Source organism: Oratosquilla oratoria, chromosome 1 (genome assembly GCF_046742065.1).
Source record: "Oratosquilla oratoria isolate Oo_2021 chromosome 1, ASM4674206v1, whole genome shotgun sequence".
Lineage (NCBI taxonomy): Eukaryota > Metazoa > Arthropoda > Malacostraca > Stomatopoda > Squillidae > Oratosquilla > Oratosquilla oratoria.
This window is the reverse complement of record NC_134777.1, coordinates 28,801,272-28,828,948: the sequence shown is the minus strand read 5'-3', so window position 1 is coordinate 28,828,948 and position 27,677 is coordinate 28,801,272. Positions and strand designations below refer to the sequence as shown.

At 40.7% G+C, this 27,677-nt stretch overlaps 1 protein-coding gene across 2 annotated transcripts in view; it reads right to left on the bottom strand.

The window, feature by feature from the left end:
• Positions 1–14,469: 14,469 nt before the first annotated feature.
• eEF5 (eukaryotic translation elongation factor 5) overlaps positions 14,470–27,677 on the bottom strand; it is a 28,285-nt gene continuing 15,077 nt past the window's right edge. For both annotated transcript variants that reach the window (XM_076197295.1, XM_076197303.1), the window contains 2 exons: positions 15,125–15,259; positions 14,470–15,007 (listed from right to left, as the gene is read on the bottom strand). In XM_076197295.1, coding sequence (XP_076053410.1) covers positions 14,945–15,007; positions 15,125–15,259 — 198 coding nt within the window. In that variant the 3' untranslated portion in view covers positions 14,470–14,944. The remainder of the gene's footprint in view (positions 15,008–15,124; positions 15,260–27,677) is intronic.

The window sequence follows — 27,677 nt, the reverse complement described above, 5'->3', positions numbered from 1 at the left end:
TGGGCGGAGTGGTGCGAGAGGTAAATCCAAGGGTAGTGCGTGTAAGAGGCCGGTAGATAGAGGTAGACATTTAAGATAGATCGGAGTAGATCGAGGGGTAGGACAGGAAGGAAACTTTATAGTCTTTTTATTAGAATCTTATGATACAATGGCCGACAGAAAGGGCTTGGTCATCCACGCGCTTGCCCGCGTCTTGTATATATTTAAAAGTGCTGAATTGCAGGTTGAATGAGAGTGTTGCCTGATGTTTTGAAATATTATTAAATAGAGGTGACTGATTGTATTAACGCTGATGTAGCAAAAATTGTAAGCGGACGAGCCATTTTTGTTACGACTTAATACTTATGTGGTGGTATCGTTTAGAAGAGTATAACAGCCTCTCTAATTGGAGAAAAGGTGGGGGAGGAGAAAAATTATTGGCGCAGAAAGGAAAAGTCACGCCCTTAAGGTGTGGCACTTGTTTGAGAAGTAAAAGACTATTGGATGAATGAAAGAGTGATGTCAGAACGAAGGTGGCTTGACGTAATGTAGAGAGTTCCGGGTGGGACTCTCTGGGTGTACTGATTGAGACCAAGAAGCATCTAAAAGCTACACCTATTTTATTCACCCCTCAAGATAACCAGGCAAGGGGCCTTAAGAACTAACTTCAAGAACAAAGAGAAACGCTCTGAGAGGAGACGGGGACGGCAGTGGCAGCAGCTAGGGACAAAATCCCTCCGAAGAGAATAAAAGACTGGTGCAAGATAAGTCCACGGGAGTACATCGTCCACAACCACAACCAAGTGTGTTGGTTTCAAAGGAAGAAGACGAGGAACGAGGGGTCTACAACACTACGAGCAACTACTACGAGTGGAACAAAGCGATCTTCAAGGCAGTGAGTGACGAGGCTGATGAACGACGAGGCTGACGAACGACAAGGCTGACAAGGGACGTCGAGGGACGTCGAGGGACGTCAAGGTGACGTCGGGGTGATGTACGTAAGCAACACTACGTGGAGGCAGCCAAGCTAAAGCAAGGTATGAACAATTCGAGTGTGTTGAGGCATGAGGTTCATACCTCAAATATAAATATTCCAAAATTCACTGGGGAAGCAAATACCTATGGGTTCAACAAATACCTTAATTTGATAGACACTCTTATTGTGAGTAAAAACATTACTGATGAAAAAAGAAAATAGAAATTTTAAAAGAGAATATAGACCCTGAAAAATGGGAGGGCTAGGTTTATCATTAATTTCCAGCAAATGGAAGAGATCAACCAATATGAAGCTTATAAGAAAGCTTTCATTAAACATTTTATGTCCAAATGTGACCAGGATCCTATCAGGTCTTTGGTAAAAATGATTAAAGAAGTTAGAACAAGTGAAACAGACGCAGAATATTTAGCTAGATTAGATAGATGGTCAAAAGACATGAATTCTATCTTGAAAGATTCAGACTGGATAAAAAGACCTAGTGACAAAATGAAAATTTCTCAGGTAATCAAATTTATCATTTGGATTGTTAGCCAAAAATTCTGATGACTTAACGGCAGAAAAGCTGTATAAAGATCTTAAGTCAAATATAAGTTTAGGAGAAGTAGATTATCTTCTTCAAGGATACAGTGAGACCAGAATGATAAACCCATATGTAATGACCGTAGGACATAGACGGAATGTTAGAAGTCCATCCAGGGATGCTAGAATTCTATGTTTTAATTGTAATACCTGGGGACACAAAGCACAAGACTGTTTTTATGGAATTATTTGTAGAAATTGCAAATACGAGGGTCATAGTGAGTATCAATGTAGGAACCCACCATTCTGTATATATCATAAGATAGGTCATAGAACTCATGAATGTAGACATTTTCGGATACCCCCAGAGCTAAGAGGAAAAACCCCAGACACAGAATAAATCATTATTTCAGAACTCCCCATATATATACCGATAGACGGTATTGTGTTAAATATGGGAATACAAGAGAGATGAAAGAAACTGACAAACTGATAATTACTATTGGAAGAACTTCTGTAGGACCTCTCATTGCGGGTAGAGTGTTCAATAAGCCTATTCAAATATTCATTGGCACAGGGTCTGTAGTTAATGTAATTACCAGTAAAGTTTTAAACCAGTTGAACCCAGGAGTGAAAATGTTGGAACCAATCCGTTACTCATTGCAAGGAGTAACTGGAAATCAGTTAAAAACATTAGGTAAGGTTGAACTAGAAGTTATCTTATATACAAATGAACATTTGCGCATTCCAGTGATAGTGGTAGAAGACTCTGTTTTTCCAGGAGATTTATTGATAGGATTTGCAACTATGAGAAAAGAAAACATGTGAAGTCACAGTTAATCCCATTTTTTAATCAACCAGACTTAAGACCAGTGACAGGAATCAATGAATCCCTAGATAACATTTCTATCTTAGACAACGAGGCCGAGCGGTCCAGACCAACAGAATGTAAAGCAACTTGTGAATCCAACTCAGATGTTCAGGAAATCCCAGAAATTACTAAATTATCAACTACTGAAGCTTTGCCAATTGTAGATGGTGGTGTAATAAAGTCGACGTTATTGCATCCCAATTCGATTAACAAAGTGGAAGTGTATTTGAAAGGAGTCAATGTAGACTGAAATAATTACAGTCCCAGAATCAATTAGACTAAAAGGTTTAAAGTGGGAATAGAGTAGAAGTACTAGTAATTAACACTATGAATAAGGATATAGTTCTAAGGATGTTTTCAGGTGTGTAGAAAACCCATTGAGATTTTAAATGAGAGTAGTGAGGAGTTAGAATTACCAATTTCATCAATCTGTTCAGTTCAAGAAGGAATAGATTTAAGAAATGAATACAAAGATTTATTAAAATCAACTAATTGCCCTGAGTTGGATGAAAGTTTACTTGCTTTGCTTGTGAAGCACAATAAAGCAATTGCTTTGCCGGGGGACGCCTTAGGCAAAACAACTGTTTTAAAACATCATATTAAATTAAAACCAGGAACACAGCCTATTTACATACCCGCCTACAGAGTTCCTCACTCTAACTTAGCAATAATAGATAAACTGATCACTGAAATGTTATCACAGGGTATTATTGAACATAGTAAAAGTGAGTGGAACTTCCCTTTGAATTTGGTGCCAAAGTCAGAAGGTACTATGCGCCCAGTTATTGATTATAGGGAATTGAATAAGCACACCATTCGTGACAGGTTACCATTACCCATTATCGGTGACATTTTGAGAAGTTTGGGAACTGAGAATAGATATTTTAGTACTATAGATATCAAATCAGCTTTTTGGCAAATAGAGTTGCATGAAGACTCAAGAGAGTTCACAGCATTTTCTACTCCAACGGGACATTATGAGTTCAAGAGAATGCCATTTGGGTTATGTAATAGTCCATTAACTTACATGAGATTAATGAATACTATTCTAGATGGATTGTTAGGAAACACTGCCAGTGTATTTCTAGATGACATTTTAATAGTTTCTCAGACTGCAGTGGAGCACTTTAAGAAATTAGATTTGATATTCTCAAGACTAGTAGAAGCAGGATTAAAAGTAAAACTTGAAAAATGTAAGTTCTTGCAAGACAGTGTTATTTATTTAGGACATAAGATAGACAGACATGGACTTAGTACAGTGAATTCAAAGGTTGACGCTGTCAAGAATTTTCCGGTTCCGACCAATGTAGACAAAGTTAGGAGCTTTTTTGGGATTGACAGGATATTATAGAAAATTTATTCAACGATATGCTGACATTGCTAATCCATTAAGTTCTTTGTTGAGGAAGGATTCAAAGTTCATATGGGGACCTGCACAGCAGCAAGCTTTTGACAAGTTGAAAGATAAACTCACGAGTTCCCCCATTCTAATATTTCCTGATTATGAAAAAGAATTAATTCTTTGTACTGATGCATCTGACATAGGATTAGGAGGCATACTGATGCAAGAGAGAAATGGAACTTTGAAACCGATTGCTTACACATCAAGACTTTGTAATAGTGCGGAGAGAAACTGCTCTATAACAGAAAGAGAAACTTTAGCAGTAATTTATTCTTTAGAAATTTTTAGGGATATAATATAAGGATATCCAATCAGAGTTTGGACTGATCATACAGCTATTCAGAACTTATTTAAGCATAAGAATCTAAGGGGCCGACTTGCTAGATATGGTTTGCAATACTTCAGCGCTATGAAGTTCAATTTGAATGTATTCCGGGTAGAAAGAATGTGGCTGCAGATGCACTTTCTAGAAACATTAGTCAACCAATGACTGGGACGGGGTTGATTAATTTTGTTTGTAGTATAGAGGAATTAGTGACTTTAGATGAGGAAATGCTAATAAGAGAACAGAGGGATGATAAGACATGTGATTCATTAATCAAGTATTTGATGAACCCATGAGGAAATCCTCCAAAGCTACCAAAGGGGTATAAGATAGAGGAATTTCAATTGATTAATGGACTTTTGTATAGAAAAACAGTTGTAAGTGGGATAGATATTTCTAGAGGTCGTGTAAATCAGTTGGTAATACCACAAACTCTTGTAAATGAGATATTGAAGTTCCTTCATGATAGTGATTGTAGCTCACATCCAGGAAAGAATAAAACTTATAGACAAGCACAACTTAAATACTTTTGGCCAGGTATGAAGAAATCTATATATGATTATATAGAAAATTGTTTGAAATGTGTTAAGGTGAAAGGAAATACACCAAAACCTGCTCCTATACTTACCTATTCCATTCCACAAAAACCTTGGGAAAGAGTTCACCTGGACACATTAGAGTTACCTATGTCTGAGAATGGATATAAATATGTATTTGTTGCTATTGGTTATTTTTCAAGATTTTGTATTTTACAACCCATTCCAAATAAGAGAGCTGAAACTATTGCTTCAGTAATCTATGATCAGATAATCTGTAATTTCACTACACCCAAGATTCTAATTTCAGATAATGGAACTGAATCTAATAACAAAATCTTGGAAAAATTATGTAGTTTATTTTAGATCAAGAAAATCTATATCTTAGTGAATCATTCACAAAGTAATGGGGTAGTAGAAAGCTTAAATAAAAAAAATAATTACATGTCTTAGAAGTATGATAAGTCCTCATAGTATAACTTGGGACACTTGGATTCCTTGTGTTAAGTGTACCTTGAATAATCAAATCAATGTAGCAACAGGTGATACACCTCATTTTATAATTTTTGGGGAAGACAAAACTCTTCCATATGAAATTTTGACTGCAGACCTGAAACCTGTGTATAATATAGAATACTGAATAGAATAAATACTTTTCAAAATATTCACCAAAGAGTTAGGGAACATATGCAGGAGTATTCACAAGAGATGAAGAAACAACAACACAAAATAGCACATAAACTAGAATTGAAAATAGGAGATTTAGTCATGGTCAAACTACATTCACCCAATAATAAACTTTCACCGAGGTACACTGGTCCATATAGGTTAGTTGAATCTGCAGGTGGAAATAAATTTACACTCAGACACTTAGAAACAAGGGAAGAAGTGATAGGCCATTTAGACGACATAAAGAGAGATTGAAGATCAGTGACTTAATTGAAAATGACAGTTGTGATACCCTGTGTATCAATGTTGAGAAACCTGAAGAGTATAGGGAATATTTTGATAATATTCTTTGTGAATTGAATATTAATCTTGCTACATTTTACAGATAGTATTGCTTTGACCATTTGTACTTGGGATGGGAGACCTAAACAACTGGAACTTGGTGTCAAGCAGATACATGGAGACCTTGGATCCACTGGGGTCAGACTTGGAACCTTAAGGACCTCTCACATAAGTATTGTGATAATTATGAAGCATTAAGACTGTCTTTAAGAATTGAATTAAGTGTGTTGAAAAATAATAATTATGAATATTGAAATGCAAGAAGAGACACTTAACAATAACTCTAAAGTACTGAGTTTTGCAAATATGTTTGCAAATTATCTGCTATCATCTTTGAAAAGATGATGAAACCATTCCCATTGAAAAATACTGTTCTTAGTGACTTTTGCAAATTTGTTATTTGCATATTATTTTGTTTGCAATTTATTTTGAACTATGCCTTATTATTTTTACATGCATGTTAAATTATATTTAATCTGCTTGAATTGTTTTTTGCATTTTTGAGGGTTGCTTATTTCTTTAATATATAATTTAACGCAATGGTAGATTAGCTTATTAGAATGAATTTCAAGTATATATTAGCAAGCCCTGTAAGAGGGAAATAAGAAATTGGTCGGGACGACCAACGGTAGCTGCCGAGCCCTGTAAGAGGCCGGTAGATAGATGTAGACATTTAAGGTAGATCGGAGTAGATCGAGGGGTAGAAGGACAGGAAGGAAACTTTATAGTCTTTTTATTAGAATCTTATGATACAATGGCCGACAGGAAGGGCTTAGTCATCCACGCGCTTGCCCGCGTCTTGTATATATTTAAAAGTGCTGAATTGCAGGTTGAATGAGAGTGTCGCCTGATGTTTTGAAATATTATTAAATAGAGGTGACTGATTGTATTAACGCTGATGTAGCAAAAATTGTAAGCGGACAAGCCATTTTTGTTACGACATAATGCTTACGTGGTGGTATCGTTTAGAAGAGTATAACAGCCTCTCTAATTGGAGAAAAAGGTGGAGAAGAATTATTGGCGCAGAAAGGAAAAGTCACGCCCTTAAGGTGTGGCTCTTGAGAAGTAAAAGACTATTGGGTGAATGAGTGATGTCAGAACGAAGGTGGCTTGACGTAATGTAGAGAATTCCGGGTCTCTCTGGGTGTACTGATTGAGACCAAGAAGCTTCTAAACGCTACACCTATTTTATTCACCCCTGAAGATAACCAGGTAAGGGGCCTTAAGAACTAACTTCAAGAACAAAGAGAAACGCTCTGAGAGGAGACGGGGGCGATAGTGGGTCAGGGATTGGAGATGATTAAAGAAAATGGAGAAAAGTGGGAGACACGCCAGTTGTTGCTTGCTGACGACACTGCGCTTGTAGCAGGATCAGAGGAGAAATTGTGGAAGTTAGTGACAGAGTTTGGGTGTGTGTGTGTGAAAGAATTAAGTTGAAGATAAATGTGTGTAAAAGTGATGAGATGTACAAGGGTAAAAAGTGGCAGCAGACTGGAAGTGAGTATTAAGGAAGAGAGAGTGAAGGAAGTGGATAGTTTTAGATACTTGGGTGCAAATATGGCGGGAAAGGGAGTGGTGAAGGTAGAATATGGATTGAGAAGAAAATAAATGCCTTGGGGCATTAAAAATGTAATGAGAAATGAACATTTGGGAATGGGTGCTAAGAGGAGATTGTATGAAGGAGTGATTGTACCAACAGGGCAGAAACATTGAACATAAGAGAGGAGTTTGAATGTGTTTGCGATGAGGTGCCTGATTAGTATGATTGGGGTTACTAGGCTGGATAGAGTGAGAAACGAGGTGAGGAGAAGAACGAGGGTGGAAAGGGAGATGGGAAATAGGGTTAATGAAAGAGTATTGGGATGGTTTGGACACATGGAAAGAATGAGTGATTTGTAAAAGAGGTGTGAAAGGTAGAGGTGGAAGGAGTGAACACGAGGGGGTGACCAAGGATGAGATGGATGGATGTGGTAAAAGGGGCACTGGGAAAAAGGTAATGTCTGTTGAGGAAGGACGGGAGAGGATAGAAGATAGGGGTGAATGGAGAATGGTTGTGTATGATGTTGTGATACACGAAAGGGAGGGTGGGGGATGGGGGTTAAGGGATTTTTTTTTTTTTTTTTTTTTTAAGTGTCACTCCCACGGGCTTTGAGCCCGTGCGGTGTTGTTTATGGAAGAGACACCTTGTGGAGAGGTGAAATAGTGTAGCTAGTCAGAGGGGGATAGGGGGCAGTAGAAAAGAGAGGCTGCAGCTGTTAGAGCGGCGACGGACCCTCTAGTAGCTGACGGGGCTCATAGGCGCTTTGGAGGCGGCACACAAGACCTTCAGGGGGAGCCGATGGTCCCCGTCTGAGGAAAGAGGTGGCGGGGCAATCGCTAAGGTAGTGGAGGAGGTCGGCATTTTCTGCATGGCAGTGGTTACACCGGCGGTCTTCCATGATACTCTGGGAATTAAGTTGCCAGAAACAACGGTTCTCGAGACGTAGCCTGAAGAGCAGCTTTTCTGCTCTTCTGGAAGTGGAGCGGGGGAGGACTAGAGGTTCATTTGCTGTCACCTTTTTGTACCACCCCGCCCGTTGGGAAATCTGTGCCTCCAGACTGTGTTGGAGGTGCCACTGCGTGCGTGCTAATGCCCTAGTTCGAAGTTTGAGCTGGCTCCTGCTGGGAGGGACCTGGACGTCGACTCTGGCGCGCTTGCGAGCAGCCGCTGCTGTCGCGTCTGCAAGGTCGTTTCCATGCACACCGACGTGACTTGGCACCCAGTTGATGATGACATTCCGTCCAGCACGGTGTAATTTGTGCAGGAGCGCAATGATATTGGTGAGGAGGTGGACATTATCTTCGGGCTCTGCATGTTGCAAGCAGCTTATCAGGTTCAGAGAGTCGGTGTGGATAACCACGGAATTGGAGTGGGATACAAGGGCATGTTCTAGGGCCCCCTGCATCGCCACGGCCTCGGCTTGAAGAGAGGACGTGGAGTCGCTGCCTCTTCTGCCGAAGGTGCATTCATCAGTGACGAAGGCAGCTCAGGCCGCCTGTGGGCTATTTGGTTCTACAGAACCATCTGTAAAATACATCGTATGACCAGGTCGCGTCAGTGCCCGGATGCCGTTGTTTGCCGAGACGCGCGCTCTGTCTGGGTGACATGCGCCCTTTTTCCCCGGGAGTGACGTAAATTTAGGGGTAAGGGAGTATGTGTGAAAAGTGAATTGACACAGCCCAAAGTGATTTTTCCCAGTCTTCTCCATTTCTGCATGAGAGGACGGAGAGGGGAGGGGGGTCACCGATTTAATGAAGTGGCCTTGCTGTAGATGTGCTGTCTTGCAACACTGCTTCTGACCCAGGGCAGTGGGCGAGATGCAGGGATGATCCGTCATCCAGGAGGAGCCAAGATAAGAGGGAGGGAAGGGGGTGGATGGGAGTGGTTTTTATGTCTGTTTTTTGGCTAACTCCCTTCTATGGGGGGAAAAGCCTTTGGTATATGTATATTGCTTCTAGCTCTATCATTAGGGTGTCTCCTTGTGGCCACACATTACAGGGAGTTTTGCATTGGTCTTGAGTTCATCTTATACTGTATTTCCATGGAACATTTCTGTGTTATGGAGTCATTGTTGGTTGATTTCTGGACCCAAAACCTTGGCTAGTCCAAATCTATTTTCACTTCTTGTTCATGAGTCAAGTTGGCTAGCAGAGCTGTGTAGGCTTGGGAATGCAATATCTCTTATTGGGATTGGGTTTGCAGTTGTGGTGGTGGTTGGGTCTCCTGGTAACATCAACAGAGGTGGATATTACCCTTTGTGGAAAAGGTGGTAGCTCTGGTGTGGGAGGTGAATGAGAGGGCAATGAGCAGGGGACTGGAGACGGTTAAATAAAATGGAGAAAACCAGGAGGCAAGCCAGTTGTTTGCCGAAAACAGTGCAAGTATCTACCTAATTGTAGTATACAGGAGAGGAGCTACGTTCATTGGGTCCTGTCTCTATTATCTTTCTAACATACCTAGGCTGAAATTCATGTACAGTTCAATGTAGTCTATATCCTCAATTCACAATTGTAATATTTAAATTTAAACTCTTGTATTGTTTGAGCTTGGAATATATCGCCTAAGCTATTCCACATATTTATGCATCTATATGGAAAACCATATTTCTTCACATCCTTTGAACATGTGGTCTTTCTTTACTCCTTGGACCTCTTAATATCCTCCCATATTTAATCAAGATATCGCTTATGTCAATACAATCTATTCCATATAGTGACCTGAATATTGTAATCATATCACTTTCTCTTCGATTTTTCAGTTTGTAGACCCAGTAATTTTAATCTTTCATCATATGGTTTACCTGCCAGACTGGAGACCCGTTTGGTTGCTGCCCATTGTATTCTCTCAATCTTGCTTATATACTTCATTCTGTGTGGGACCATACTACTGATGCACATTACATCTTGGATGCATCAGGGTTTCAACGAGTTTTTTCATTCTCCTCGTTCATATAGTGGAACGGCACTTTAATCTTCTGCAGTAGTCAGTATCTCTCTCCCACAATCCTACCAATATCTGTCAGATGACAGGTTGTCTTCATCAACACTCCCAACTCTTTCTCGTGTGTATTTACATTTGTTGTTTTTTGAGAGAAGGGGAGCTACGCTCATGGTGTCCCGCCTTTGTATCTAGCAGTGTCTAGTTTGCTCTTAAACTCATGAATGGTTTTTGTGCACACTATTTCATTGTCCAGTTTGTTCCAAGTGTCCACCACTCTATATGGAAAATGTTTTTCTTCAGATCTCTTCTGTAGCTTTTTTTTTTATTTTCTTTCTATGTCCTCTTGTGCTTATCCTGTCCAAGTTTAACAAGTCCTCTCTATTGAGTATTTCTGTGCCTTTCATTATTCTATAGATGGTCAGTAGGTCACCTCTCTCTTCTTTGCTCCAGTCAGTAACTCCAGTTTAGCCAATCTCTCCTCATATGACAAGTTTGCAAGTTCAGGTGCCATTATTGTTGCTGCTCTCTGGATTCTATTTTCTTTATATTCTTTTTGGTACTGGGTGACCACAATGTTGCTGCATATTTTAGTCTAGGCCTTATCAGTGTGACCAATATTTTTTTAACAATTTCTTCGTCCAAATATGTAAATGCTACTTTTATTGATCTTAGTTGTAGGCGTCTCCAACAATTTTGTTTATTTGTTTGTCATAGGACAAGTCGTTTGAGATAATTACACCCAAATCTTTTTTGGATCTCTCCTTCTTTACCTCCTTGGTTTCAATTTTATATTGTCCAGATATTGTTTTTGCTTTTTACAAACTCCATTATGCTACACTTTTTAATATTGAAGTCCACTTTCTATTTCCGCCTCCAGTTCCCTACTTCTTGATGTGTTTTGCAATCCTTTTCAGTTTTTACTTTCCTTAACAGTTTGGCATCATCTGCAAAGAAGCTCATGTAACATTTCACATTATCATCCATGTCATTCACATAAACAGCAAACATTATTGGAGCCAATACAAATCCTTGCGGTACTCCACTGATCAGCTCTTTTCAATCTGAACATTTTTCTATGAGCACTACTCTCATCTTTCTACCAATCAGGAAGTCCTCCATCCATTTTAGTGGGTTCCCTTGTATCCCTCCAATATGTTTTTTTTTTTTTGTGTGGTACTTTGTCAAAAGCTTTTTGTAAGTCCAGGAAGACACAATCAGCCCATCCATTCCTTTCTTGCACTATGTCTATTAATCTTGAGTAGAACCATATTAAGTTCATGGTACATGATCTTCCTTGTCTGAACCCAAATTGTCTTGGATTTATTATATTATTGTCTTCCAGGTGTTTTACCCATCTTCTTTAAGATTTTCTCACAAATTTTGGCTATAGTACTTGTTAGTGAGAATGGCCAATAGTTAGATGGTTCCTTGTTTCCTCCTTTATTGGTACAATGTGAGCATTTTCCCAGTCTTTTGGCATTTTTCCTTCTTTGAGTGAGCAATTTTTGTTGTATTGTGTCCATTAATTCTTTGCCTTTAGAATCCAATTTGCAATTCCATAAAGATTTGATAGGTGTTCTAATATTGGTGTTATTGTTATCTAGCTCATGGGGGGAGATCGCCTTTCATTACCTTCATTCCAATACTGTATTGTGGTTTCTCTCTAGTGAAGACAGACTTGAAGTGATTATTCATGACTTCGGCCATTTCTAGATCTACTGTGTATTTTATATTCCCTTGGCGCGGTTGTGCGTGTGTGTGTATTCACCTTGGTCTTTGAATCACGTGTTACTCGTGATCAACACCTATTTCCCTCCTGGAAGAGAGCTCAGAGCTCGTATGACCAATCTATGGGTAATGCTGTGACCTTACATGCACACACACCCCCAAGAGTTGGAGTAACGACTTGAAGTGCAGCGATACTGAAATTATTTCAGCCCTAGGCAGGATTCGAACTCGAACCTGTCATGACAGTCGCAGTGTGTGTGTGTGTATGTGCAAGAATGTGTATTTAACTAGTATACAGAAGACATTTTTTGGGTTCCATCTATTGTGTGCATGTGTGTAAACATACAATCTCCCACAAGGAAAAGCGCTGCCCCCAAGTCAAATGTTTTGCATTCCTTTGCGATTTAACTTTGTCAAAATTATATCTCTTTTAATGTAATTTCATGGTAAACCATTCAGATGCTCTCTGTATGTGAACTTTCAACATTTACACACTTCTCTCAATTTCAGATGGGTTGGGAAATAATTGTTTGCACTATGAACAAAGGTGAACATATTTCTCCATGAAAAACTTGGTTAAGAGTCGAGCCATTACGGTCTCGTCCAACATTGCCTTGTTGTCTTTGTAATTTGGATAAACATTCATGTAGCCCAGGTGAAGTGAGGGAGTAAAAGAATAGTCTGATTTGGAAAATAAATCAAATTCATTGTCATTGGATCAAGTACATCAGAAAAGGGAATGGGTTATAATTTTGAAAGGTAAAACAAGTTGGTAAAACATTGGGAAAAAAAAGAATCTACCCCACACACCCCAGTTAAACCATACCAGGGAACCACCCTCCCATACTAAAACAAAACGAGGTGAGGATTTCTAATATATCGCAGCAATTTTATACATATTCATTAGGTGCAGGCAACCTGGGTTACACAGGCAACCTGGATTATGAGTAAACTTGCTTCCCCACCCATTTGGTAAATTGTAACCTATACAATCCTGAAGTAAATTCCTTTGGTACGTTCATAGTTATATTTGCCCATATTGAAGCTAAGTAATGATCACATACATTTGTATTTATGCTTCCTGTTCATGCTGTGCTTTGTAAGCTAAATAGTGATCACACACTCAAGAGAAACCTTTTCCAGCTGTTTTTAGGATACTTCAGTATTCAAATTCAATACAGTGCCTTTTGGTTATGCTACTCTATGGTACAACCACTGCCTTTCAAATGGCTCAAGAATAGGCTAAATGTGAATTTTGACAAGTGCATGGGGGGTAAGTTGGGTACTGCTAACTGCAACATTGAGCCAAAACTTTGAGCATATGGATTTGTTTGCCAGAACTGATATGTGATATAAGGCTTGCATAATCTCAACCCCTTCAGTGCCATGATACACTATGAACTTGACAGCAAACCATTCTATTCTTGTGAGAAGTGGGCCATGGTTTGGGGTAGCTCCACTAATTAAGGAAGATGCTCCCTGGTGTGTCAAATTTATCATAAGTAGTGTGCCATTGCATTGAAGTGTTTAAACACAACGTTGAACGTCAGATCTAGGTTATTCCTCACAAAACATGATCACTACACTACAAGGGAGCAAAGAAAATAAATCCTATTTTGTAAAAAATTAGTGCTGTATTAGTTTTCCCCAAATAGGAATGCAAACAGTTTGGTCTACGAGAGGACCTCGGGAAATTAAAACATTGAGATTGTACCGACATTTTCATATAGGTGTAGATTATGGAAGACAGTTGGCCAAGTTCCTGTAACTGACTGATACATAATGGTTTTAAATTTATTTCGGCTAATGCCACAAGCTGTATACAAACTTATGTACTCATTCAATGTTGTCCCTCAGTCCCATATTACTTTTAAAAAAAACTAACCATTACTGTTCATATTGTCTTCCAACTGTTTGTCTAACTAGAAAAGAAAAAAAAAAAAATAAATAAAAATAAAAAGAAAAAGTAATAAATTACGAGTAAAACAAATAAATACAATAAATGAAACAAATCTCAAGTTCCAGCTTAGCTCTTTACCTCAAATATTAAGAGAATGCACATGGTTTAAGCAGACACTGTGGTATGCACCAGGGAAGCAAGAGGACCAAAACCCAACTGGCAACAAGTACTGAAGGTCAATGAAATGCTTCCCCATATTCTCATGAAGCAAAGGAAAGAGGGTAAATACATTGCAATTTGCACTTCTGTTAATCTTTAATGGAGTGTGATAAAGAAAAAATAAATATCAAATTAATAGAAAAATAAAAAAATAAAAAACAAAAGCTGTAAATGAAGTAGTGGCCTTATGATTCAACCTATCACAATTTTGCTCTACAAAGGGAGTTCCAGGCACAAAGTGGCGAAATGCATAACAAATCTGTCTTTTCCACATGGCAGCACTAGGTGATGGGAACTTTGAGTTTCCAATCCACAAATGATGCCAAACCTCTTATGCTATTCAAACCCCTTATGCGTGTAGTGTTTTACTTGATTTTTCCCATGAATGCAAACAAGCCTAGCATAACCAGTTACCTTAAAGGTAGATTTATATGCTACGAGCAATAAACCAAAATACAATTGCTGCCATAGTCCAGCACCAAGGATAAAGCAAAGCCCCGGCCTAAACAAAACACCCTTTTATTCTCTCCTTCATCACATAGTATCCAGTAGCACAAGACTTGAGCCTGAAACAATATGGTCGCGTCTCGAAAGATGACGAGCTTCCGATTTTAAGGACAACCAGAAGGCTTCCAGGGGTCTCGTCCAATGTGTCTGTTTCTAGATACTCATTTTTCTATGTATTAAGCAAGCCACGCTGTGCAGACATTAACAAGATGGCAGTTATAACTTTTTACTTTTTAAAAGCCCAGCAATTAGAATGAGCTGGCCTGTGGTGGATCAGGTGGTCAAATACAAGTTTGCAAAACTTTGAAAGCGTCTATAATGAATGGCAGCATGGTGATGGAAAACCTTCAGCACTTAACCAATTGTTTCTGGATTTTGGGATTCAACATTTTTTTTTATTATTTTTAAAATAGCCACCATCTCTTTATTCATTGCTCCTAGCACTGTTGACTCAGGGCAAGGCAGCTTGATTATTTCATATTAGGCTTCACAGCTACCACCATCTCTTCATTCATTGAAGACAGAACAGTTAGCTGGAAAAAAAAAAAGGGGGGGCTTCTTAAAAACTTGCTAACAAACCAAGACAATGATTTTTAAGAAAATTTCAAAATTATAAAACTTAACAAGAAAACGTAGACAAAACCACTTACCAATATGTCTTCCCCCTGATCGAATCTAACCTTAATATCGCCACCAAGATCACTCTCTGGCAGCTTTATATCTTCACGCAGCTCACCACCTTCTGTCATCAAGGTCAGGAAACCATCCTGAGATATGTCAATCAGCTGCAAAATACAATTAGATGTTACAAACCTAAAACATCAAACTGTTCACACAATTTAAAATAAGTTATTAAATGACATTTTGTTCCCTTCCCCTTTTCTCTTCTTTGCAGCAGTGCATTTCAGTGCCGTTGATTATGTGCAAGGGTATGGTGACAGCGAATAATCCGTTATAAATGTGGGGAATGTCAGAATTATGCAAAATCTCCAAGGTTGATAAAACATGTACAAGTGTGAATGATTTGAGGGAAAAAGCCTTTGGTATATGTATGCAAAAGTTGATAAGGAGTGACCAAGTTATTTAGTCTCCACAAACTTTTATTCGGTCCTATAATAAAAGTAATAAAAAGATGTTTTGGAAAGAAATTAAGAGAGGAAGAGGAGGCAAATCAAGTAGAGAAGAAAAGGTAAAAGGTGCAGATGGAGAGATGATAATGGAAGAGGAGGCAGTAAGGGGAAGATGGGCAGAATATTTTAGGGAGTTGCTAAATGTGAAGGAGGATAGGGAGGGAAAGATAGCTGCAGTGGGAAATGCTAAGAAAATGACCGTGATGAGTGAGGAAAATGGAGGAGAAATAGGGAAGGAAGATGATGAAAGCAGGTAAGGCACCTGGTCTGGATGGATGCCATGCAGAATGTCTAAAAAAAAAAGGAGGTACAGTGATGGTTGACTGGCTGGTGAGGTTATTTAATGTTTGCTGGAGAGAGGGTCGAGTGCTAGAGGACTGGAGGAGTGCCTGTATAGTTCCTCTTTACAAGGTAAAAGGGGACAAGTGTAAATGTAGTAGTTTCAGAGGGATTAGCTTGTTAAGTGTAGTTGGGAAGGCTTATGGGAGGATCTTGATTGCGAGGATTAGGAGAGGAACAGAGGGAATAATTGGTGAGGAACAGTGTGGATTTAGGATGGGCAGAGGTTGTGTAGATCAGATCTTTGTGGTAAGACATATGTGAGAAAGCTATAGGAAAGGGGAAGGATGTTTTTTGGGCTTTTATGGATCTGGAAAAGGCTTACGATAGGGTAGACAGAAAGGCACTGTGGGAGGTTATGCAGATATACGGGATAGGAGAAAAGCTTCTAGGAGCTGTCAAGAGTTTTATGATAGTAGTAGAGCTTGTGTCAGGATTAGAAATGGAGAGAGCGAGTGGTTTGAGGTAAAGGTGGGACTTCGTCAAGGATGCGTTTTGTCGCCCTGGCTGTTCAACTTATACATGGATGGGGTAGTGCGAGAGGTATATGCAAGGGTAGTGGGTCAGGGATTGGAGATGAATAAAGAAAATGGAGAAAAGTGGGAGGTGAGCCAGCTGTTGTTTGCGGACGACACTGTGCTTGTGGCAGGATCGGAGGAGGGATTGAGGAAGTTGGTGACAGAGTTTGGGAGAGTATGTGATAGAAGAAAGCTAAAGATAAATGTGGGTAACAGTAAGGTGATGAGATGTACAAGGGGTGAAAGTGGCAGTAGACTGGAAGTGAGCATTAAGGGTGAGCGACTGGAGGAAGTGGATAGTTTTAGTTACTTGGGTGCAAATGTGGCAGGAAAAGGTGGAGTGAAGGTGGAGGTAGAATGTAGATTGAGAGAAGCGAGTAAATGCTTTGGTGGATTAAAGAGTGTAATGAGGAATAGACATTTGGGAATGGATGCTAAGAGGAGAGTGTATGAAGGAGTGATTGTGCCAACAGCACTGTATGGGGCAGAAACATGGAACATAAGAGAGGAAGAGAGAAGGAGTTTGAATGTGTTTGAGATGAGGTGTCTCTGAGAAGCATGATGGGGGTTACTAGGCTAGATAGTGAGAAATGAGGAGGTGAGGAGGAGAACAAGGGTGGAAAGGGAGTTGGGAGATAGGGTTGATGAAAGAGTATTAGGATGGTTTGGACACATGGAAAGAATGAGTGAAGAAAGACTAGTAAAAGAGGTATGGAAGGCAGATGTGGAGGGAGTGAACATGAGGGGACGTCCTACGATGAGGTGGATGGATGGGGTGAAGGGGGCTTTGGGGAAGAGGGGAATGTCTGTTGATGAAGGACAGGAGAGGACAGAAGACGGGTGAATTGAGAATGATTGTATATGGATGATGTGATGCACGAGGTGGGGGGTGAGGTAGTATGTGTGCGAAAAATTTGATGCAGCCTGAAGGGATTTCTCCCTGTCTTCTCCTTTTATGCAATGGTGGGACGGAGAAGGGGGGGTCGCCGATTTAATGAAGCGGCCTTGCTGTGGATGTGCTGTGTCTGGCGACACTGCTTCTGACCCAGGGCAGTGGACAAGGTGCAGGGATGACCCGTCATCCAGGAGGTGCTAAGATGAGAGGCAGGGTGGAGGGTAGTGGAGTGTATTCAGGGATGGAAATGGTTGGAATGATTTTATGCCTTTTCCTTTTTGGCTACCTCCCTTGTAAGGGGGAAAAAGCCTTGGTATATGTATGTATATTTGGCTACAACAAAAAAATTATATTAATCAATCAAGCATCTGATTTAGCTTTTATGACTGGCAGTCTTCTTGGCAGATATTGCAAGGCCTTTGAAATAATCAGTGTCCATGTCTAGTAGCCACATCTTCAACAAATTAAATTCCACTGCACTGTAGGAATTTCTTCACCTTGGCTGTGTAGCATGGGGTACTGTCCTGCATGAAAAATTAGCATTCATATGTTCAAACAAATCCCTAATGAAACTCTTAGCATTGCCACATTTCTTGTATGTCTCCGTCTAAGACAACCCTTGAAACCTCCCAAATCATTCCATGATTTAGTGTTATTGTGCTTGCAGGGAACTTGCTGCCAAAGTGGCTGACTGCAAGTGGTGTCCTCACCTGTCTTTGACAACCTGTGTTGTAACTAAAGATAGACTCATCTCTTATGATCTTTGGACAAATCTTAAACCAATGCTTTATCATCATCTGTCAGACCGAGAACATTTGGACTAACTTTCTTGAGCATAGTTGAGTTTTTTTAACATTTATCTTAAGTATATCAGCTGCCTTAGCAGTTTTTCTCCCATCCATGGATGAGTTTCCCAACGTGAAGCAGTAAGCTTTGGTTGTAGACTTGGTGTTCAGTTGCCATGTCATTCGGCAAAAATTGCCATTTCTTCTAAAGGAACCTTTTTCTCTAAAAAGGACCAATGATATGTACCTGCATAATGAATATCAAACCTGCCCATTTTCAAAACAAAACCTTTTGCCTCCATAAGGAGGTGCTGTCCTAAGGGGTTGACATTGTGTCTGGACTGGGCCAAGACTAATTTGAACTGTATTTCTTTCACTTTAACACAAGAGTTGACAACCTTTCACCTGGTGACAAAGTCCCACAATGATACAACACAAGACAGCAGTCCAAAGCTTCTTCCCTGGGATTCTGTGCAAGGTTCTGAAGACAGTCACCAGCCCCTATGGGGCTACAGTACATCTACTCGAGTGAAACTAGAGGCAACAATAGATTCGCTTTTTTACATCACTAAGGCACTTTCCAAATATCTTTAAATATATTATATATATATATATATATATATATACCAAGGGCTTCCCCCTCCCTTACTGGGGAAGTAGCCAAAGTCGATAGGTATAAATATTTTAAAATATACATGAAAATTTTCAGCTATGTAGAGAGGGGCCAAAATAGAATTTATAAACCTATCTATACTCTTTATATACCAAAGGCTTCTTCACCTTTATTAAGGGATGCAGATGAACAATAAATACCAGATCCCATTGGTGGGTGAAATTACGACTATTTCAAATTATGCTAATTCTAATATAAACTGTTGGTGAATTAGTTTGGAAAGGATGTGATGCACAGGTGAAGTTATGGGATGTCCAAAGAGTAAAGCTGGCTGGGTCATCAAGAGAACGAGAGGTGTGAGGTTTGTGAAAATAAGTTATAGTGTGTTTCAGGTTGCATGTTAGTGGTGTAGAAGAATTGTGGAGTAAAGCACGAGTAAATTCCTGGGTGGAATGAATTGTTACGAGAAACTAGTATCTAGGGATACACAATTGTGTATGAAGGAGCAATAGTACCTATGACACTGAATGGAACTTGGAGAGGAGGCAGAGGAAGAGGAAATAAGAAAAAATAAACAAATAAAAATAATAATAAATAAATAAATCACTAAAGTTTGTCATCAACTGTAGTAGCGATTCCATCCTGAGCATTGCAAGTGATAAAAGCTAGGCACTTGATGGCATGGTTATTAATGCATTTTGGAAGGTAGGCAGATTAGGAGGGGAATTGAGTAATTGGAGACAAGTAGTAGGGCAAAGAAACTCGCTCACTCGCCCTCTCCCTCTCTGTTTGTGTGTGCATCTCAAAACCAGTTCCAAGACATTTTTGGCAAAAAGTAATGCCTTTTGGAATTTCATGGATTTGGAGAAGACATTTGACAAGAGATAATGGAGGTATTGGTGTTGTCACTAAGGATTTAGCATGAAGTCATTGCTGTTGAGTGAGCAAACGTCAATGGGAACTTGTTAGTGTTGTGTAAATTGAGTGGATAAGTGGTGCTGGTTCACCCACACACCATCACTTAGCCCACAATTTCTCAAAGCAAGTTCCCATGAAGGTTCTCAACAGGTTCAATCAACTTTCCTCAGTCCCGAGTTCTTTAAACCCATTCATCCCCATAGAGGGTTCTCTCTCTCTCTCTCTCTCTCTCGCAGAAACGACCCTGTTGATGGGATAAACACATGGGAAACTATCTAATAGCACATCTGATATTGCGCTTTACACTGGTAAATGGCAGGGTGGTTTTTTGTCATGTGGTGGCCATACATGAAACAAGTACATGTTGTTCTTTGGCATACTAGTGTAGTTTCATAATGTCGGTCATGCTCACAAGAGACAACCACATGTATATGTTCCATTTCAGGTTATTCTCCAGCATCCTTGCCACATCTTACAAGCCCCCATGTCAACTTCATACAAAACAAAGCCCTAAAAACAATTACAGGCTGCACAAATACAACACCTACAGACCATTTACACCATGAAACAAGTCCTCAAAGTCAAGGACCACCTCGACATGAGAGGCATACAAACACTTGCCGCAGCCACCACAAACACATCACACCCGCTACACTACATAGCAGAACACCTGAATTATTCTAATGCCCTAGCTCATTTCCATTCGTACACTACCGGCCTCTTACACACACACACACACCAAGAAACATTAAAACAACACCCAAAGACCTGTATCACACACAGATACTCTCTTCTCTTCCTCCACAACCACCAAATACCAGCCTCCGGAAACATATTCATAATCATATCACTCACTGCTCCATTAACACACTGCTGCATGCCAGACCCCCTGATATCCACCCTTCTGAATCCTCTCTCTCATGAAAGGACAGAGTCCACCTGGCCAGACTGGTGCGGCCACCACTTCTAAGCTACCAGAAGAGGCTGGATGACCGCATTGTGAACAGCTGCCCAGGATGTAACACTTCACCCCATACCATACAACACATAATGGAAGACTGCATTATACACAATCATGCACGCAAACAACACAACATACACTCTATAAAGGATTTGTGGGAAAACCCAGTTTCAGCTGTGGCATTCCTTGGGGACAGACAGTCTAGGGAACGACAACAACAACTTCATACAAGACGCATCATCCAGTGGAAAGATTGAATTAAAGTTGGTACAAATCTGGATGATCCAGTGGTATATTTTGTGGACCAGTGGGCAATGGGAATTGTGAATGGAGACTGCTTGTAATTCATGAATCTGATACAACTGTATAGGATGCAGAGAATGACTTGTGTACAAGGCAGCAGGGATGGCAACAAGTTGAGCAGTAATGACTAAAACAATGGAGAGGACAAGGATGAGGAATACAGATCTGTTTTCATTTGGGGAGCTGTATTACCCCCATGGTTCATGAGAGTCATCTGTGTGTAAACTGATATTTGCTAAATAGGTAGGGAGGCAGGAAAGATATTATTGTAAAATGGCTTCAGTTGGCATTTGACTTTTTAACCACTTCACTACGGGACTTAAATCTCGCAGGCAGCAGCCAATGCCAGCCGTACGACGTGTCGTAATAATACTCGCATCATAAAATAGAGTCACGGCTTATATCGATCGTTCTCTCTTTCACCCGTGAATTTTGAAAACCACATAGAATGGGATTAAGAGCAGATTAGAGAGAATGTAAAAACACAGGGGCGACTACAATAAATATAATCAAGACGCCGATATGGCAGCGTCACGAATCCACTTGCTCCTCATGACGCCTACGTGTGCGGCACCGTATGAAAGGGGTTAAGATGCCTAGGGCGAGAGAATTTCCCCAAGTAGATGGCACATCTGGCACTCTTTTACCATATGGATGGGGGATAACATAGGTATTTGTATCTGGTGAATAGCTGAGGATTCAACGTTGGGTGCTCTTGGTATGGCAGACATTTCAGCCTTTTCAATACAAGTCAAATATTCGTGTGCACATCAGGTTGCTTGATGTATGATGATGCATCACAATGTGATTTTATAAAATATAAACTTACTGCCGTTATACTCACTTTCACCCTGAATAAATGTCGAAATACACGATCAAGCCTGGTCACAGAATATTTGGGTCATTCAGCTACTACTACATACATACCTATACCAAAGACCTTTTCCCCATTACACAGGAGGTAGCCAAGTCATAAAAACCACTCCCACCCATTCCATCCCCAACATCTCCCCCTCTTATTTTGGCACTTCCTGGATGATTGGTCATTCCTGCATCTTGCCCACTACCCTGCATCAGAAGCAGTGTTGCAAAGACACTTCACATCCACAGCAAGGCCACTTCTTTAAATCTGTGACCCCCCCTCTCTGTACCCTCATGCTGAAAAGAAGACGAGAAACCCCTTTGGGCTGTGTCAATTTATTTCTCACACACACACACTCTCATCCCCCCATCATGCATCACAGCATCATCCATACACAACCATTCTCCATTCACCCCTATCTTCTGTCCTCTCCCATCCTTGGCTGCATGCTAATGTGTGGTGTTAAAAGCTGCTCTGTAGCATGCAGCTAATATTTTAGGGTCTATATGGGGCACACCTACAAATCAAAGCCACACTTCATTTTGAAGGATATCTCTATTCATAGAGAAATGATACTTTATTATACTACAACTGTCCCTCTTATGCTGTCCCACTTCTGTGAATATTCATTTCCTTATTTTGCCGAACCCTGTGGTGGGGGAAGAGAATACTGCCACCAAATATTTCCACTAGTCATAAAAGGTGACAAAAACAGGATGGGGATAGGACTAGCCATCCTTCTCCATGTAGCCCCAAAGGGGACATTCCTAATAAAAACCAAAAGCCAAAGAGGGTCTGGGTGAAGTTTTCAAACACCAGAACCGGTTTGGGTCGTGTGTAGATGTGGTACAGATAGAGTAATAGGGAAGAGATAGGCAGTATGTTTGTGAGAAGTGAGATGGATGTGTTGGCACTGAGTGAAACCAAGCTGAAAGGGAGGGGAGAGTAGTTGGAAGGGTCTCAGGAGTGAAGAGAGGACAAGGGAGAGAAGGGGTGGCTATACTAGTAAGTGAAGAGATGGGTAAATGTGTGATGGAGTGTAAAGAGGTTTCTGCAAGGTTAACCACTTCGGTACTTTGATGCCTATATAGGCATCATGAGGCACGATTGGGTACACGAGGATGCCGGTGTCTGAGCTTTCATTATACATTTTTGTAATTGTACACTAGTTACTACAGGATTTCGTGAACTGGTTTGATAAAGTTTTCTGGGTTTATTATTACTCAGAGTAAAAGAGAACAAGTAATACAACAATGACTTTATATTTTATACTACAAGTGTGGAACATAAGAGAAGAAGAGAGAAGGAGTTTGAATGTGTTTGAGATGAGGTGTCTGAGAAGTATGGTGGGGGTTACTAGGCTAGATAGAGTGAGAAATGAGGAGGTGAGGAGGAGAACAGGGGTGAAAAAGGATTTGGGAGAGAGGGTTGATGAAAGAATATTAGGATGGTTTGGACACATGGAAAGAATGAGTGAAGAAAGACTAGTAAAGGAGGTATGGAAGGCAGATGTGGAGGGAGTGAACATGAGGGGACGTCCTAGGATGAGGTGGATGGATGGGGTGAAGGGGGCTTTGGGGAAGAGGGGAATGTCTGTTGAGGAAGGAAGGGAGAGGACGGAAGACAGAGGTGAGTGGAGAATGGTTGTATATGGATGATGTTGTGACTGCATGAGGAGGAATGGGCGGGGGGGTGGGGGGTGGGGTAGTATGTGTGAGTAAATTTTGACGCAGCCCGAAGGGATTTCTCCCCGTCCTCTCCTTATATGCAAAGGGGGACGGAGAGGGGGGGGTCGCCGATTAAATGAAGCGGCCTTGCTGTGGATGTACTGTGTCTTGCGACACTGCTTCTGACCCAGGGCGGTGGGCAGGGTTCAGGGATGACCCGTCATCCAGGAGGTGCTCAGATGAGAGGAAGGGTGGGAGGGGTGTGGAGTGTATTTAGGGATGAAATGGGTGGGAGTGTTTTTATGCCTTTCCCTTTGTGGCTACCTCCCTTGGAAGGGGGAAAAAGCCTTGGTATATGTATGTATGTACTACAAGTGTGATGCAAATTATATGTGGCAGCTGATGCAGCACACAAGAATTTGGGTCGTACTGAAGTGGTTAATGTGGATGAAGGTGAAACTGGGAAGGGAGATGTGGGTTTTTGTTAAGTGCCTATGGGCCTGGTAGTGTGAAGTGTGGTGCTGAGAGGGAAGTTTTTTCTATAGATTTAAATGGGTGCATAAAGGGTTTGGAGAGAAATGTAACTGCAGTGGTATTGGGAGACTTTAATGCTTGGGTAGGAAATGAACCAATAGATGGAGTGGTTGGGAAGTGTGGAGTTCCAGGAAAATATTGTAGTAGAGGGTTGGTGGTGGAGATGAGTCTAGAGAGCTGATGATAGCAAATACAGTGTTTAGGAAGAAAGTCAAGCAGTATGGGGAGTGGTGGATGGAAGGGTAGTAGAGAGGGTGTTGATGAACTATTAGTGGTTACCAGGAGATTAGTAGGAAGAGTTAAAGATGTACATATTCTAAGGGGAAAGAGTGGGGGAATATCAGATAATATTCCTGTGGAAGATAAGTTTCAAGTGGTAGATGGAGAGAGAGGAAAAGGGCAAGGTGGGGAGGTGCTTAAAGTAAACTGCTTAAATGAGAAAGAAAAGGAGTACAAGAAGCTGAGAGAGGAATGGGGATGGTTCAAGGAGGAAGTCATAAGGTGTGCCAAGATGGTGTGTGGAACAAGGAGGATGGGAGGAAATAGAAGGAAAGGTAGCGAGCTGTGGGATGAGGAAGCAAAGAAGGTTGTAGAAGAGAAGCAAGCATTCACAGACTGGCTACAAAACAGGACAAGAGAATCGTACAAGAGGTACAAAGAAAAGAGAAGTAAATCACAAGATAAAGGAGGCCAAGAGGAGAGCAGATGTGAAATGGGGTAGGAGAAAAAATTGAAAGTAATAATCATGTTTTGGAAACAAATTAAGAGAGGAAGAGGAGGTGAATCAAGCAGAGAAGAAATGGTGAAAGGTGCAGATGGGGATGATAATGGAAGAGATGGCAGTAAGAGGAAGATGAGCATGTGAAGCACTAAGAAAATGAGTGCCGAGTGAGGAAAATGGGGGTGAAATAAGGAAAGATGAGGTGAAGACAGTAGTTAAGATGATGAGATCAGGTAAGGCACCAGAGTTGGATGGGTGCCATGCAGAATATCTATATATATATATATCTATATATATATATATATAAAAAAGGGAGGTACGGTGATGGTGGACTGGCTGGCGAGGTTACTTAATGCTTGTTAAGAGGAGGGTGGAGTGCCAGAGGATTGGAGGAGTGCCTGTATAATTCCACTTTACAAGGGAAATGGGGACAGGTGTGAGTAGTAGTTTCAGAGGGATCAGTTTGTTGAGTGTAGCTGGGAAGGCTAATGGAGAGGTTTTGAGAGGATTAGGGGAGGAACAGTGTGGGTTTAAGAAAGGTAGGGGTTGCATGTATCAGACTTTTGTGGTAAGACATGAGAAAGCTTTAGGAAAAGGTAAGGATGTTTTTTGGGCTTTTATGGATATGGAAGAGGCTTCTGGCTGGGTAGACAGGTAGGCACTGTGGGAGGTATTACAGATATATGGTGTGGGAGGAAAGATTTTAAGAGCAGTCGAGTTCTTATGAAAGTAGCAGAGCCTGTGAATTAGAAATGGAGAGAATGATTTGAGGTAAAGTTGGGAATTCACCAGGGATGTGTTGTCAATGACTGTTCAAATTATACATGGATGGGGTAGTGTGTGAGGTAAATGCAATGGTAATGGGTCGGGGATTGGAGATGCTTAAAGAAAATGAAAAGTGGAAGATAAGCCAGTTGTTTGCTGATGACCCTGTGCTTGTGGCAGGATTAAAGGGACTGAGGAAGGTGTCCAAAAGAAGCTAAAGACAAATGTGGGTAAAAGTAAGGTAAGATGTAAAAGGGGAGAAGGTGGCAGCGGACTGAAGGAAGTGGATAGTTTTTGATACTTGGCAGGAAAAGGAGGAGTGAGGGTGGAATGTAGATTGATAAGTGCCTTGGGGGATTTAAAAAGTGTAAAGAGAAACAGACATTTGGGAATGGATGCTAAGAGGAGATTGTATGAAGGAGTGACTGTGCCAACAGCACTATATGTAGCAGAAACATGGAACAAAGGGAGGAAGAGAGGAAGAGAGGAATTTGAATGTGTTTGAGACAAGGTGCTGGATAGAAACAAGGTGAAGAGGAGAACCGAGATGGAAAGGGAGTTGGCAGATAGGGTTGATGAAAGTATTGGGATGGTTTGGACTAATGGAAAGAACGAGTGAAGAAAGACAAGTAAAAGGTGTGGATGGCAGAGGTGGATGGGGTGAACAGGACGACGAGATGGATGGGGTAAAAAAGGGGTTACATCTGCTGGGGAAGGATGGGAGAAGACAAGATAGGGGTGAATGGAGAATGGCTATATATAGATGATGCTGTGATGCATGAAAGGAGTTGGGGGGGGGGGGGTTGAGTATGTGTGAAAAATAACTGGTCAACAAAGAATATCCCAAGGAAAACAATAGCTGTAACTTAAATATTTTTGAATGCTGAATCAAAAAATAATGTCCCGTTTTTCCCATCACCCGCAGTTTTTTCCCCACAGTATTTTATGTTACGTAGGATGAATTTCAATCATGAGGTTGGCAACACTGAAATTGTTATACATTTTGCAGTACTGTTTTTGAAGTGTTGGTGTGAGGTTGTGTAGTGCACATTTGTGTGGCAACAAGTTTGTGATATTGTACAGTAGTGTATGCACCATTCACCTTCACAATGCCAAGAATCTGTACAACCACCCAGACAATTTCTGCTTAATTTGTGGTGCATTGACATTAGTCACAAAGACTGTTTTACGCCATTGATTAAAAAAGAGTTATGAACATGATCTTGGCTGCAAAGTGGGGGACCAGGATAAAAGCTGGACTCGAGTGCATTATGTAACGTGTGTCAGGCTTCTAACTGCATGGGCAACAGGTTCATGCCATGTGCTTTTTGCCATCCCTATGGTTTGGAGAGAACTGAAGATCATACTTCAGATGGCTACTTCTGCATTACAAATATAAAAGGTATAACCAATATCAAAGTGTATTGTAAGATCTCCCAATTTAACATCTGCTAGACTCACAGGCAAGACTTTCTTGTACCTGCCCCTTCAAAACAAATGGAACTAAGTAATGACGAGTCAAGTGAGGTTATGGAAAAAGAAACAAAAGACATGCACTTTCAATTAATCTGTTCAAGTGAACTACATTTATCAAGTTGGGGAAAATGTGAATAAACTTGTGCAGAATTTAAATTTGTCAAAAAAGCAATCTGAACTTCTTGTCCAGAAAGAATCCAGTTAGTTTTTATTGTAAGCAACATTCTAATTTCAAAGTTTTTCTCACTTGAGGAGGGTGTGGGGTTTTGGAATGTATATTCTGTTATGGAGGAACTTTACCATAAATATGACAAGAATGAGTGGTGCTTATTTAACCCCTACCATACGGTGCCGCACACGTAGGCGTCATGAGGAGCAAGTGGATTTGCGACACTGCCATATCGGCGTCTTGATTATATTTATTGTAGTCACCCCTGCATTTTTACATTCTCCCTAATATGCACTGAATCCCATTCTCTATGGTTTTCAAAATCCACGGGTGAAAGAGAGAACGATCGATGTAAGTGGCGACTATATTTTATGATGCAAGTAATATTACGACACGTCGTACGGCTGGCAGCTGCTGCCCGCGAGATTTAAGTCCCGGAGTGAAGTGGTTAAGACTTCAAAAGCGAGTCAAATCAGTTTTGCTCCATAATGGAAACAAGTTTCCTTCCGTTCCTCGGGCCCATGCAGCTAACATGAAGGAAACGTAC